This window comes from Gopherus flavomarginatus, chromosome 1, assembly GCF_025201925.1.
Source record: "Gopherus flavomarginatus isolate rGopFla2 chromosome 1, rGopFla2.mat.asm, whole genome shotgun sequence".
NCBI classification, from domain to species: domain Eukaryota; kingdom Metazoa; phylum Chordata; order Testudines; family Testudinidae; genus Gopherus; species Gopherus flavomarginatus.
The window spans coordinates 252,145,283-252,161,570 of record NC_066617.1 but is presented as its reverse complement, the minus strand read 5'-3'; the positions used below and the strand labels follow the sequence as shown (position 1 = coordinate 252,161,570).

The 16,288-nt window shown below is 42.7% G+C and overlaps 1 protein-coding gene across 4 annotated transcripts in view; it reads right to left on the bottom strand.

Annotated features, from left to right (window-relative positions):
• MAP4K4 (mitogen-activated protein kinase kinase kinase kinase 4) overlaps positions 1-16,288 on the bottom strand; it is a 264,439-nt gene that overhangs the window by 135,003 nt on the left and 113,148 nt on the right. For all 4 annotated transcript variants that reach the window (XM_050923011.1, XM_050923020.1, XM_050923027.1 and 1 more), the window contains exon 3: positions 5,215-5,271. In XM_050923011.1, coding sequence (XP_050778968.1) covers positions 5,215-5,271 — 57 coding nt within the window. The remainder of the gene's footprint in view (positions 1-5,214; positions 5,272-16,288) is intronic.

Here is a 16,288-nt window from a genome sequence, read left to right as displayed (position 1 = left end):
GGCTAATAGCCATTTATGGACTTAGCCACCATGAATTTATCCAGTTCCCTTTTAAACACTGTTATAGTCCTAGCCTTCACAACCTCCTCAGGTAAGGAGTTCCACAAGTTGACTGTGCGCTCTGTGAAGAAGAACTTCCTTTTATTTGTTTTAAGCTTGCTACCTATGAATTTCATTTGGTGACCCCTAGTTCTTGTATTATGGGAATAAGTAAATAACTTTTCCTTATCCACTTTCTCCACATCACTCATGATTTTATATACCTCTGTCATATCCCCCCTTAGTCTCCTCTTTTCCAAGCTGAAGAGGCCTAGCCTCTTTAATCTTTCCTCGTATGGGACCCTCTCCAAACCCCTGATCACTTTAGTTGCCCTTTTCTGAAGCTTTTCTAGTGCTAGAATATCTTTTTTGAGGTGAGGAGACCACATCTGTACACAGTATTCGAGATGTGGGCGTACCATGGATTTATATAAGAGCAATAATATATTCTCAGTCTTATTCTCTATTCCCTTTTTAATGATTCCTAACATACTGTTCGCTTTTTTGACTGCCTCTGCGCACTGCGTGGACATCTTCAGAGAACTATCCACGATGACGCCAAGATCTTTTTCCTGACTCGTTGTAGCTAAATTAGCCCCCATCATATTGTATGTATAGTTGGGGTTATTTTTTCCAATGTGCATCACTTTACATTTATCCATATTAAATTTCATTTGCCATTTTGTTGCCCAATCACTTAGTTTTTTGAGATCTTTTTGAAGTTCTTTACAATCTGCTTTGGTCTTAACTATCTTGAGTAGTTTAGTATCATCTGCAAACTCTGCCACCTCACTGTTTACCCCTTTCTCCAGATCATTTATGAATAAGTTGAATAGAATTGGTCTAAAAAGTCCAACTTTTCCTTTACAAATCAGCAAGGTATCTTATTCAGCCATTTACTTGCATAGTTTTATACAGCAACTCTTTGCTTCATGCTGTAGTTATGTTTCTGAAAAATGCAACTTTAAGTGAAATCATGTTAAGCAAATCCAATTTCCTCATAAGAATTAATGTAAACAGAGGGGGAATTCCAAGGAATTTTTTTCCACCAAACGACACTATATACGTATACATTACAAGTTTTAAATAATTTTAAACCAACAATTTAATACTGTGCTCTCCAATGATGATTGTGAAGCTTGGTTGAGGAAGGGGCATAGCGAGGTCAGGGCACGGGGGCTTGCCCCGCTCTGTCCACTCAGCGCTCCTGCGGGGGAGCACAGTTGGGGGTTTGCCCGCTCGCCATCTGGAACACCAGGCAGGGAGAGTGAGGTGAACCAAACAATCTTAGAACATTGTGCGACTTTAAACAAGTATGTTTTCTAACAGATCACCAACCTAACAACAAATAATGTTAACTGGGACGACTTTAAGTGAGAAGTTACTGTATAGACTACACTGAACAAATCAGGGAATGTTGGACTCGTGATCTCAAAGATGCTGCTGTTAAAAAGGAATGTGAAAAACTTTCACAAGTGAAGTCCAGCAGGGATCCAAAGGGGGCAGGGGAGGAGAAGCAATGTCAGATATATGACAGACAAACACAGGAGAAGTAATTTGGTACAGTGACTGTATGTTTCACTCAAACCCATAAAAGGAAGCATAAAAGAAAGTGTCTCCTACTCAAGAATAAGATTTATTCCTGGAGAGCTCAATATAGAAAGTCCCCGAAAGAGTTAAAGAGCTATCAAAAATGGATACAACAGACACAACTAACAATTCAGATACAAGCAGGTTTGCAAGATATGTTTTGCTAAGTTTAAAAGGTTCTTACTTTAAACGAAAATGGACTCAAATCAAACAGTGACCATCAAACTTTAAATCATAATTAAATCGTATTTGATATTAATACCAGTCATGCTTAATTGATATGCTATATGAATACACTACAGTAATATCCTACAGGTCAAAAACACATGACAATCTGATGCCAGGGCCTGTAAGTGCAGTTAGGGGAGCGACCAGCATGAGGTACGATTTGTCCAAGTACAGTCATTTCTAAAACACGTGTCCAGTAAAGAACATAGAATCTGTGATAGAATGATCAAAGACTGGCTGTGAGAACTTTTTTTTTTTAAAAGTTATTTGCCCATACATATAAACGTAGCCTGCAAAACACAAAAGACAAATGAAGTATGATACAGTCCTGAAAATAATTTTTAAAATATGCATATGCTAACGGTTCATACATCTTTACCTTTTAGGGCAGTTAATTCCCTCCAGCTGCAGAGTATCTTTCAGTTCAGAAACACTGCTTAAGCTTGTTTTGTATTTTTATTTCCTATTGAAATGTTCTATGCACTAGTAAGAGCTCTCTCATCCTATAGCCACTGCTGCTCCACCAGTTAAAAGTGAAAGCGTGAGTTATAAACTGGAATTAAAAAAAATAAAATAAGTTGGGAGTTTTGTTTGTTTTAAAAGCCAGGCTGTTTCTATATAAAACAGGGCGCATGTTTCAATACTATGACTAACTAGTCTAAAAAAAAATTTCAGCGTTTAATCTGACATGGGATTTTCAGCCCACAATGTTTTCCTTTTTCAAAATTAAATCTAAACAAGGCACAGCAACATAAGCACTGAACCAAGAACAACATTTTACAGCGCTGTGTAAGGTTTGAGCCGTATAATTGCCATTTACTCTAGCAGGCGTTATATGACTGTACTCTACGCTGATCAGAAAGTTAAGTTCACTTTAAATTGAAAGTTATTGACACTTGGTTGGTCAAAACGTTATGGGCCCAATCCCACAAATGCTTAGCAACTCCACACAGTATTAACTCACAGCAGCAGAGAATGTTTGCAGGATTGGGCCATTATTATTTACAAGTTCGAGTTTGGTTATGTGTTGTTGTCAGGTATCTTGAATGTTTTTACCTTCTTAAATCTTCAGCAAAGCATTAATTAGAGTAAGGTGATTAAAAAGGAGGCAATCTGCATGTCTCATATTCTCTATAGAGTATAGACAAAATCATCACTTATATCCATCCAAGCCACCAGTCAGACTGGAAAAATTCTGGTTTTTAAGCAGAGCAACAAGCTCAATATTAACACTTTTACCAGCAAAACTAACACTGCTAGAGCTGTAGTACAGCAATCATACTGAACCCAATCACTACAGTTAAGTTTGTAAAACAGCTTCCATTCAAACCCCATTTTCACACATGCACCCACAGTTCTTTAACCCAGCAACCTCTGAAATTTACACATCCAACTATGGAAGAAGTATGAGATTCTAAATATGAGAAACCCAATGTCTTCAGAGCAAGGAGTAGTGATGGAAGATGTTTAGCCCAACATTGAAGAATGTATAGCGCCTCCGCAACCTCCACAAACCTATTACATTGGAACAAAGAACTTACAAATTCTACTGAGGAAGCCTGTGATACCTGCAAGCTCGACAAAGCTAGTATCTCAAAATTTCTCCTCCTTTTCTTCTTCCCCAGCCCCTACAACAGTCTAGGGCTGTTAAGTGAACACAGTGTTTCTACAGTATTAAGGTTGCAAAATCAAGCACTCGAAAAGAAGAAAATTCCATAGCTAAGGCATCTCCCCCTAACATTAACTCAGTCGCAATGTACATGGCTAATATTTTTCTACTGTTTTCCTTGTTTAACGTAACCTTTCAAACCATACTGTTAGTTATTAACACATGCCATAAAAAGAGATCCAGAGTGTGTAGCATAATCAAATTCAGGTTTTGGAAGAACCCTTAATTTTGTAATAACCTGATTTGTGAGTAGCTGCTGCACTGATACTATCATCTGCCATTAAAGAGCACTTGTTCTAAGTCAACGCACCCTAGAATTCCCTGCTTCGCCTGCGTGCTGACTACAGTGAATTCAACTGTGCCTCTTCACAAAGGCAGCCTTGGATAATCTTACAGCTGAAAATTGATTTTTATGAAGAAAGCATGTCTAGCTCTTGGCAGACATAACAGCTTAAGTTAAGATCAGCAGTCTCATCTGATACAATCACACAGAGATCCAGAGACATAACTGAAGTCCTATCGGTTAACCTATCCCTGGCTGCTGCTTTATATATATATATTTAAATGGTTTACCCATAAGGCTCTAATCCACCCTTCTGGGATCCTGTGTCCAAGGTAACACGTCCAGTTGGGAGTGTGTGCGTGCACATACGTCAAAACATAAAACATGCAGTGATCTTCTTAACAAATGAGTATGTCTAAGGTGTACATTTACTTGTAACATCATAGTTCTGCTGATTAAAGACCCTGCTTTGTGCACAACACACCAGGAGCTTTAATGCATTTTTTTAAAAATAACCACAGGAGATAAATGGGGTTGAGAACAATAGGATGCTTGGTTGGATGATGCACTCTTCAGAGGCTGCTCAATCAGTACAATGCTACCGAAACACGTACAAAGATTTTGTTCAATTCTAAATCTGACGTCTGTGTGATAACTGCACATAGAATTCAGTACAACACAAGTGGAATCTACAAGAAAAATCCTCTTTATTCTGATCTGTTTTAAATATTTTTAATTAAAACTAATCTCCTTTTGAACAGAATAAACTAAAGTTATTATATATGTACAGATTTAAAAATAGACACATTTTTATTTTTTTTGGCTGGGTTAATTTCCCCTCTTTCCCATCTAAAGCTCCACAGTGAATCCCCCTGAGTCAGTTACAACTACTACTTTACACTGCTGAATTCTGCCAGCAATCTGCTCATCATTCTAGCAGATGTTTCTGCTTTCAGGCCACTGGGAGGTTTATTGGACCCACTTCCTTTTCAGCCTAAAAAGGGAATAAAATGTATTGAAAAGTACAAGTGGAAGGAACTATGATCCTCAAGTTCCTGCCCCATGTGTCCCCCATAACCTTCTTTTTCTATAAAGCAGAAGGTTGAAGTCACATTTAAAAATCAGGATCGTCATCGTCCTTTGAGAACTTTCTGAAAAGGAGATGCTCCTGAATCTGAGGTACTTTGGGACCACCTACAGCAACTTAAGTAAATGTCCCTCATGAGCACAGAAAATCACAGCAGGGCAGACTGTATGGCAGGTCAGCTCCTGCAAACAGAAAATGATCACTCTCACGTGAGAACTGCCATTCAAAAAAATAAATAAATAAAAGTTAAACCACTTACCAATTCCTATTGTTCAGATTTTTTCTATTTCTAAAAAAAAGAATGTTTTCTTTGCTTACCTCAGTAACGTCCATGACTTTGATGGCTGCCAGTTGACCTGTTTTGACATGCCGACCCTGAAACACAGAAAGAAGAGTCAGCATCGGCATTCCATTTAATCATTTAAACACACACAGAGCAGGACTGTTAAGACACGATTTCCAGACAGTGGGTTTCCCCCATCCTGGCTTGCCTATTATCTTTCCTATTATTTCATGTTGAAGACAGGAGATAAATACTTTAGATAACTAACCAAAGAGTTTAGTTTAAAACACTTAAATTAGCAAGATTGTCAAATTATAATTAAGCACAAAAGCAATGCATTTGCAGTTACCGTTCCTTTCCATTTTCTTTAGCATAATTCACACAATCTACATCAGTCTCCCATAGCTAGGCAACAGACATTTTAGCCATGTTTATAAGGCAAACTACTCCAGATACTGTGCATTCTAAAAAGGTATCTTCGGATTACATGTAGGTAAGGCAGAGATTCCATCAGTAGTTTGCATTTATATTTTGCTGTGAACTCTGAAAAATACTGTGTAAAAGCATGTGAGTCAGACCACCACTGAAAGAGGACATTTTCTTAGACTTTATCTTCACTGCTTAAAAAAAAAAAGGGGGGGGGGGAAGACGGGAGTTTACAGGGTAAAAAACAAACACACAGTAATTATCTCACTGTAAAATCTTTAGTGGAGAGAGGCTCCTGCAGAGTTTTCCACAAGGTAGTTCAGCGAAGCCAACACTATACCTTCACATGGGGTTGACCTCACCTTGTTTTGCTGGCAGTAACACCAATGTACCTATGTTTTTACACTGCGATAGCTAAAGTGTGTTAGTCATCCTATGTTATAAAACACACTTGCCCCACCCCTCCCCCTAATTCTCCACTTCTTCCATGTAGACCCTATACCTAGAACTCCACCCTCACAACCCAGTCTGTTATTGCTTCCCTCAAGCCCACTCTAACATACCTTTCTCTGCACCAGCCAACGAAGTCTCGTCATCTGTCCGGCCTCAGACTTTTTTCTTACCCCCAATCCCCTTCACATAAATACAGTTAAAAACACAAATCACAGAGGTTACCTGTCTCCCATGCTAGACTACACTGACCAGACACACTGCCTCTTGTTAGAACCATTACCTTTCCACAGTTTGTAAACTTTTCAGGAGAAGAACCATGGCCAAGACTTTCAAAAGTACCAATGGCTTTGTTTGACTAACTTTGACACAACTGAATGAGACCTTATTTTCTCAGTGACTTTCTGAAAATACAGACCTGGCAACCACCTCAAGCTTGCTACCCCAAAGTTGAAGCAACCCAAAACCACTAGCCATTTTTGAGCCAGGTAACATCTCTTAGGTGTACATATCAGTGGAGTGCCTAGTATGCTCTTGGTGCCATAAATAAATAGTTCTAGTAATAGGAAGATTTTCTGCCTCCAATTTCATTTAGAACTTCGAAGAGCTGACCCACTCCTCTCTCAATGACCACTCCAAGCTCTTTCTTTAAATAAATTACTATGCTTATGCTACTGTCTGTTCCAAGAAGTTTCTCTGCTGCATGCATTTCTATTAATATTTTTGTCACCTTAAATTAGTAATACAATAGCTTTTTCACTGAACTGGTTTGGGTAGAGAACAGAAGTAGTGCATCTGGATGCATGGAAGTACAGGCACATACGTGCACTGTAGGGAGTCAGTATTCATATGACAATGCCTGTGTGTTTCTGTGGCCCACGCCATCCTTTCAGTTGGTCTAGGAAGGTGTTAAAGTTAAGTCAGGGCTGGCTAATACGTGTTAGCCAACCTTGACCTAACTTTGACCTCATTTCCTTATTTAGACAAAACCTTTCAGTAAGCCCAGGAGAGGTTTAAACATCCTATATCATGACAAAAGCCACTGGCCTGGTCCCTAAGGCTCACCAACCAGCTGCCTCCCTTAGCCTGCTGTGGGGAAGGAATAAATGTTGCATTAGACCCAGATAAACAGTGCTTCCTCTCTCAGACTCTCCCTCTTCTTCATTGTGGATGGAGTTGAAGAACCAAGAGACCGGGAAGGCATGGGGGAATGGGAATATGAAATGGAGGGTACAGAGAGAAAAGACATTAAAGCTAAAAACAGAAGGGACAGAAGCCAGATCTGAAAAAGAAACAGTCAGAGAAAAGGGAAAAAATAATTAAAAAAAAAAAGATGAGCAGTTAATATTAACTCTGCAGGAAAAAGCAAACTCTGGAAAAGTGAAGGAACAATATAGCAAGATACATGGTACACAAAAAGTTGGGCAGTTAGAAGGGAAAAGAATAAAGAAAGTAACAAACGATACACAGGATGCCATTTATTTTCATTTTAAGTTTTCTTTATTTTCTGCTTTAAATCCATGAGCTACTGATGGCGTGGCCATTTCCAGAAAGAGATCTGAAATTATTCCCAGCCCTTGCCAAGAAGAGATGACATTCGCCTCAGAGAGGTTAGCCCGCTTTGGATGACTAGCACATATCATACTCAGTTCCTTTTGGAAAAGCTGTCCCTCCCCAACAGCATCAAAAGATCCAAACCAGTTCAGTGAAAAAGCTATGGCCCCTCTGTTGCTCCTTATCATCTTGAGGCCACAGCAGCTGAGGCAAAGTGCAGCTACAACTAACACTTCACTCTGCTGATCCTAGGGAAGGGATAGGAACTGCTTTGCCATAATCCTCCTAAGGGACTGTAAAGCGGGGGAATTGCAGACTGTGGGAAATACAGGATTCCCAGCATCCCAGGCCAAATTTAAGCCCCAGTCATATTCACAATATTGTTAATCATTCCAGATACCTTCTTCATAATGTATGGAATACTTCAGATGCTCTGTATTTAAAGTATACCATGGGATTTCTCTGTATGAAACAGATTTATGCATCAAAACCACAGCAGCATTTTGAAGCTGCATTTCTTTTCCTTTACAATATACATTTAAAGGAAAAAGCAAGCACTAAATCAAAACACAGGCACTGGCGTGGCTTTTTCTGTTCACTTCTTTGCTTTCTCAAGTGCTCCCTTCCAGAAGGTAGACTCATAAGAACATTAGAATGCTGGTGTAACATTACCTGCTACATCAGAAAGTATCTAGGTACTACGTGCTCTTCAGATTACCATTGCCAGGTTTTGGTTTTGGGAAGGCTCACAGAAGAGAGGTTCTTTTCTAAAATTACTTAATATCAAAGAATTATAGATCTGAAGATGGAAGAAATTCAGATAAAGCAGGATAGTACCCAATTCCAAAGACACTTAATGACTCTGGATTAAGGCCTCGTCCACACAGCAGCTCTTTAGCATGCATGTAACCTGTTACACATACAGCTGGCAAAACCCACGGTTTGTCTCCACACTGCACACAGTAAATAACCATGGCACCATCCCTGCAAGCTGCCCAGTGACGCATAGTTTGGTTCCTGTTAGACAAATGGCTATATTGCTGTGCACTAAAGAGCCCCTTAACGACTACCACTGTAGCCAACATCCTCTGTCTGTTGGGTGGTACATGGGGGTGATCAGCCTACTCACAATCAGAAACCTCCCCCAGCAGCAGGAAGCTCAGCATCCTCCCCGGCTTCCTGCCTCCATCACTCCTCAGCTGCAGGGAGAGGGATCATTATATATAGGGAGCTCCTCCTCCATCCACCCAACCCCCATGCATTTGGACCTCCCATGCCCAAACACCCGTCTCACGCTCACCCGGAATCCCCCTAGCCCTCCATACCCAAACCCCACCCCACTGAACCTCAATCCCTGCATCTGGAGCCTCCCTGCCTCCGGACCCCCACCCCTGCATCCAGACCACCCCCCACTGAGCTCCCTGCACTCAAAGCCCCATCCTGACTTGCCTGAGCCCACACATCCAGACTCCCACACCATTAACCCCCAACTAGCTGCACCCAGACCCCAACCCCACCAAGCCCCACTCCCCCAGACCTCCCTGATGAGACCCCCACGTTCAGACCCCTCCGCTGAGCCCCTACTGCTTTCACCTGGAAGCTCCTGTAGAGTCCCAATGCCCCTGCATGTGGAACCCCCACAACGAGCCTCTGTGCATGCAGATCCCCCACCTAAACCCCGCCCACAATGAGCTGCCTGAACCCAGAATGTTCCACACAGAATCCTTCCACCCCACATCTGGATCCCCCCACACTGAGGCCGTCCACATTTGGATCCTGCCTGGTTGAGCCTGCCTGCCCCACACCTGGTGCACTTGGCACAGACGGACATGGCCTCAGGGTGTTTCTGGGGCAAGCCCAGGCCTTGTGCTGTGTCAGGGTCAGGTGCAGCCTCACCACTGAGTCCTTGTCCCAGGGCTGTGGAGGCTTCAGGGTGATCTCCTACCTTCATACAGCCAGTGGCCTATGCTCCCCAATGCCATGATGGAGTCTCTGCATTTATTTATTGACAAATAAAACTTAAAATTCTGCAAAATTCTGCAATGCTGTGTGCAGAATTGTTAATTTTTTGGTGCAGAATGTCCTCAGGAGTAAAAGGGATCATAACTATTGTCTAGGTACCTGAATAAGTCTGTGAGACTGCAAACACTATCAATATTAAAACTTCTACTGCTCTCTTAGGTGGAAATGGGAGAGAGACTCCTTAAAAATACACATAGACACCAACACGCATGGGATAATTGCCCAGAATGTAGTACACCTCTACCCCATTAAAACACCACCCGTTATAATACGAATTTGGTTATAACACGGTAAAGCAGTGCTCCACCGGTGGGGGGGGGGCTGCGCACTCCGACGGATCAAACCAAGTTCAATATAACACAGTTTCACCTATAAAGCGGTATGATTTTTTATCTCCTGAGGACAGCGTTATATCGAGGCAGAGGTGTACTAAAACATTAAAGCCAAGAACTCGGCATGAACGCAAAATATGGGGTGAAGATGGCAAAAACTCAGGCATAGCGACATATACTTGACAATGTTAACTGTAAGCAGTTAACCTAACAGAGCCTCCAAAAGGATACAAAATCACAGCTGTAGGTTTATCATTAAGGTTCACCCACAGTAAAGTCCTACATACAATTTCATTCAATTTAGTTCACCGATTGAACTCTCCCAGTTCCACACCTCTTACTGATCACTGTTTTTGATGCGCCTACTCCTGTCTTCTTGCTTTCATTTATTTATTTTAAAGCAGTTGTTTCTCCTCCCCAAAAAGGAATGCAAGCATGTCTTTTTTTTAAAAAGAGAACTACTCCAGTTTTATTTTTAAATCAGCCATTCAGGGCCTAATGCAGTGCCGGGATGAGCAGGTCAATGGAGTTTTACCTACTCACTCTAAGTCTTAATTTAGCTGTATTTTTTTCTTATGTTGTGGTAGGGTGACCAGATAGCAAGTGTGAAAAATCGGGACAGGAGGTGGGGGGATAATAGGAGCCTATATAAGAAAAAGATCCAAAAAATCAGGATTGTCCCAATAAAATCTAGTCACCCTATGTTGTGGTCAGAAAGTTCGTAACATTTCAAGATTCAGGATAAAAATTGTGTTCTGATCACATGTGCTTCATGGAAAGTGAAGCGTACAGCAACATTTAACTGGATCACATGATGCCTAAGCATGTTCCCAACAGAGCATCAAAGCAGCCTGCAGTTTATTTCTCATTTCTGTGAAGTTAAGATATACATACTTGAGAAAAAAAATCAAATATGCCATTGTTAGTAAGTTGCCAGGATATGCATAATGCTATAAATTCCAGCTCTACCTAAAATCTTCAAGTTAGGCAAAACATGTACATTGCATCTCCTTCTCCCCTCTCACCACACACAGCTAAGTTACCCAGTATATATGTACATCAAGTAAGCTGCATTCATTACCCAACATATTGCTGTGCCTTTAGGGAGACTGTTCCTGGAATTCTGTTCCCCAGCCAAGTGGCAAGAACATGCAATATGAGGTGATGCTACTAATTACAGGTGAAGGCAGCCCGCACTGCTCATAACTTACAGGGCTGGATTGTTCTGTGCACCAGGTGTCATTAGCTTCTGAGAAGACCTAACGTTCCTTCCATTATGGAGATAGCTACAGGGTGAGGAGGAAAGAGATTTAACTGAAAACCTACTGATAGTTCAGCTTTTAACTGCGACAAGATACGCATAAGCAACAGACAATATCTAAACACACTATAAAGTGAACGTTGTGATCTCATTTTACTGGATTGCTTCCCTAAAGCTGTGCCCTTGTGCCAATTAGTTTTTCCATTATGTTTCTTATTTAGTAGATTCTGATATACAGAGTCCTAACAGCCTTGGGCAATATGCAGCACTGCAATACTAGAGTATCACTCTACAGTATTATAATGGTCGATGCCTTCAGGCAATGCTATTGTATTATTCCAATTTATGCTTCCAATTCAACTCCTCTGCCATTCACCACCACAGATAGCTCTCAGGTAGCCAACCTCATGCTGAGTACCTTAAACCTTACTCACTGAACACACAAAGACCTGCAAGGAGCTGCATCTCAGAGAAACATGGAATCTTCCCATGCAAAAAAATAAAAGCAAAGCCAAGGGCAGGTCAAAGTAAATGTAACTGGCAAGGAGAGAGAGAGATTAGGAAAAAATTAAATAAACCTCATCCGTAGAAAAAATGAAATGGTCATGAACAAGAAGTTGCATTTCTAGTTAAAACAGTATTACTGCTAAGGATTTGTACAGTACTTTACAAAGGAACTAATCAGCCCTCCTAACACCAGCTATGCAGTGAGGATTATCCCCATTTTACAGATTAAGACAGTATGAAAGTTCTCTCAAAAATTAGCAAACAATGCTAGTACTAAGGCCTAGCAAATTACCTGAGTTCCATACAAACCATTCAATTAAGCAGAGAAATAACAGGAAAAAAGCCTAAATCAGAGTTCTCTTTTGTGAGCTATATTTGTTTTCTTCTGCCAGCTGTATTTAAAAGTCAATATTAAATAAACAAAAGGTATGAAAAAATAAAGTATAGGCATATGGACAGGGCAGGGTTCTGTGTTACGTCATTAACTCTTGATATCTAAAAGCCTCAGAGCACAGAAGGCTGATGCACACCTATTCTTTACCTTGGTTCAGTAATTACTGATCCAATCTGCTGTATTAGGGAAACAAGATGATAGCGTCCTTGTGTATTGTGCCATGCCTCATCTGAAAGGTAGACTGACCGTATAAAGCTATCCTCATAGTCCCATGTTTCCTGTGACACCTTCACCATCTGACGCACAGTATGGAAAGCAGCTCTGTGCTCCAATTTAGTGTTATTGTTTGTATTATGCTAGTATCTCCATTGCGCTAGGCACTGTACTCAGAGAGAGAGAGAGAAGCTGACATGAAGAGCTCACTATCTATAAACAGACAAGGCAGGAAAAGGGTGGGAGAGGAAACAGAGGAAGCAACTTTCCAAAGGTGTCATAGTAGATCAGTAGCAGATCCCCAATCTCCTGACTCCTAAGGCAGTGCCCTATTCATCAAACCATACTGCCTCTCACAAGTCACCAAACAGAATCTTTGTTGATGTCATCTACTGCTAGGAGAGAACCAGAATCCTGAACCCGGGTTCTGGCAGAGGCACCATCCCGGAAAGTTGTTTCTTGTATTTGTCCTCAGCGGCTTTTGCGTCCATATCTTTGCTGTTCCTGCAGAGTAGACTTGCCCAGCAGGAGTCAGGAATGAAAACTGAGACTGACGTCAACTTCATTTTACTGGGAAAGCAGCCCGAAGGTAGGTGACCCTGGGATTGGGGGAAAAAGGACAGTGGTGGGGAAAAAGGGATGAGGGATCTAGTGGCTGCACACTGAGACAGTGCTGGGCCCATTACTCCCCAGCACTGTCAAGCTAAAATGCTGAGGAGTGAGAACACACAGGCAGCAATGTGTGCTTTAAGGCTCTATATTCAGCAACTCGAGAGCAGCAAAAATGTACACCATTAGCAGGTGAAGTTTGCAGAAGCCCTCTCTGCCAAACAGAAAGGGCTGATGAATGTTAGGATCATCAGCAACATGCGCGGAGAAACTGCAACACATTTTGCATGGTCCTACACCTTCAAACTATCTGGAAAGTGCAGCTAGATCAGAATGCCCCTTCCCAGAAGGAACACCTGTACTCTGTGAGTGGCACTGGCTGCCAGCTGAATTCTGGATGAAGTTTAACACGTCGGTTGTGTTCTATTTAAGTGTTTGGGGTCCTGGCAACTTTAGAAATCTCATGTGACTGGGGCACACGAGCCACTACAAGAGGCAGGAAGGAGTTAATGGGCTACTAAAGGCCCAAGTAGCCAAACTTAAGGCACCTGGAGCAGGAAGCAGGTTTCCAGGGAGAGGCTTACAAAGAAAAGTCCTGGTCAGCTGGAAGGGAACAGCCAAGGAGAGCAGATGCAGACAGGGCCATCCTTAGCCACAGGCAGAACAGGCAGCCACCTAGGGCACCACTAGGTCTGGGGGCACCGCTCTGCTAGGAGCCCGGACAGATGGGAAGCAGTGGAGCATGTAAGAGCAGGGCTGCTGGGTCCTAGAGACAGATGAATGCAGCACAGTCTGAGGGAGGGGATTGGCTGCTGGGGTCTCTGGGAAGGGGTGGGGGAAGGAACTCACCAGCAGGGTGACCAGATGTCCCGATTTTATAGGGACAGTCCTGATTTTTGAGTCTTTTTCTTATATAGGCTCCTATTCCCCCCCGATCCCATCACAATTTTTCACACTTGCTGTCTGGTCACCCTAGGTCAGGGTAATTGGTACCTATATAAGACAAAGCCCCAAATATCGGGACTGGCCCTATAAAATCAGGACATCTGGATCTGGTCACCCTAGCTGGGGAGCGCGTCTCTCCCCCGGGCTGGCAGTGATCCATCTCATTTGGGGGGAGCTGCACAGGGCAGGATGAGCTGCTGTGGCTCCATGGGTGCCCCGTCCCTGAGATCAGATGCTGTGCTAACTTCACCATGGTCCGTTGGGCTGGCGGTGGTGCCCATTGGCGTGTGATCAGACCTGAGAGTTTGCTGCTGCTGTTGCCACTTTGCACTCCAAGAGGTGGATTTTGGGGTCCTGCAGTTTTCCACCTATCTCCTCCTCTACTGCAGCTGTTGGACCAGCAGGCTGGGGGGTGAGCCAAGCATGAAAGCAGTGCTGCATTGCCATTTAGATTGTCATTTAACAAATTTGTTCACCAAAAATGCTTGCTAACAATCCTGAATTCAATTTCAAAAAAAATTTTTTTTAAATCAATACCTTAGCCAAAAACAGAAAATTAAGTTGTTGACAATTATTTGTGACAAGTTTGGTATGGGGAAGGGAGTGGGCCAGTTTTCATCAGAGAAACAAAAAATTTTGACTGACTTTCCTATAGCCCTGTTACTGCTAAACAGAGCCCTCCAACAACTGTAATGTGCTCATCTCCTTAGTAATGTATAGAGCAGGGGTCAGCAACCTACAGCACGTGTGCCAAAGGTGGCACGCGAGCTGATTTTTGATGGCATGCAGCGATGGGCTCAGCGGCTCAGCTCGCCGCTGCTCTGGGGTTCCGGCTGCTGCCCCATTGCCACATGGGATCCCAGCCACCGGCCCCACTGAGCACCCACTGCTGGCCTGGGGACCCCCAAGGAACCCCAGGCTGGCAACAGGCCGGCAGCTGATACCCTGGCTGAGCCACTCAACCTGCTGTTCCATTCACTCAGCTGTTAGATGGGCTGAGCAGACTAAATTCAATGAAATGGGAAAACAAGAGCAACTAATGACAAAGTGCAAGAACCTAGAGCAGTGGTCCCCAACCGTTTTCGTCTGGCAGTCACCAGATGAAGGACCGTGGCAGTGGATGAGCATCCGCCGAAATGCTGTCGAAATTCGACGGCATTTCAGCGGCGACGCCTCTCGATGACGCTGCTTATCGGTGGCAAGCGGCATCATGCCACCGAATATTGGTGGCATTTCGGCAGATGCTTGTCCGCCGGCCAGTATGCAGGTGCACTGAGAGGTCCCTGCAGGCGCCGTGGCACCTGCAGGCACCGCGTTGGGGACCCTTGACCTAGAGAGCCTCCTGAAGCACGGCAATCGTTTTGATTTAAAGAGACTTGAACTGTATGAAGAATTGAGGACACTCTCCTCAATGATGCCACATGCAAAATCGATAATGGACATTGTACAGTTTACTCATACCAGCAAACTTGTTGACATATATCCTAATGTGTACATTGCCACTCGTATTCTACGGAAAATTCCTGTAACAGTAGCATCAAGACAACGGAGTTTCTCAAAACTAAAGCTCATTAAAAACTATCTCCGCTCTACCAGGAGTCAGGAACACTTGACTGGTCTTGCTATTCTTGCAATCGAACAAGACATCATTTTGCCTTTGTCATACGATGACATTATTACTGATTTTGCAGCCAAACAAGCCAGAAAGATTGCTCTGAATTAAAACCAAAGCCTTGTTTCAATACCTCTTCATAGAAATTTCCAATAAAATGCTAACAAATTAAAAAAATTCTATTATTTGCATCATTCTGTCAAATTAGAATTTTTTCTATAGTGCTAATTCTTTAGTGCTAGTCCATCAGCATTACAGTGGCTTAACTATATTAAACTCGTTTTAATAATATGCATGTGGCAAGTTTTCCAGTAGTGTAAGCTTATGTTTGTGTTGTTAAGAGCAAGACAGGCTCAGGGGCACCAGTTTAATAATCCCGCCTAGGGCACCATAAATCCTAAGGACGGCCCTGGATGCAGATCTCTCACTGTTGCGGAGAAGGCTGGGGAGGGCCAGGGACTGGAAAGCCTGGTGCCTAGCTGATCTCTTGGAAGAGAGGGCAGCATTTATGTTTACTTTGCTTCAGGCTTGTTCTGCACTTTCAGAGTGCCTCAGAAGGAGCGGAACTGTAAGTGGTGGAGCCAGAGGGCAACCCAGAAGACAATGAAGGGTGGGAAGAGCAGTGGAGAAATTGAGGCTGAGTGGCTGCTGCACTGCGTAATATGCCTTAAGGGGGCATTCTGATCAGGATGTACTGTAACACCTTCTTTCTCTCCTCCCCTTCCCCCCATGACATCATAATCAACTGATGCACTTGAGCAACCAGCCCACTGATTTCAATACG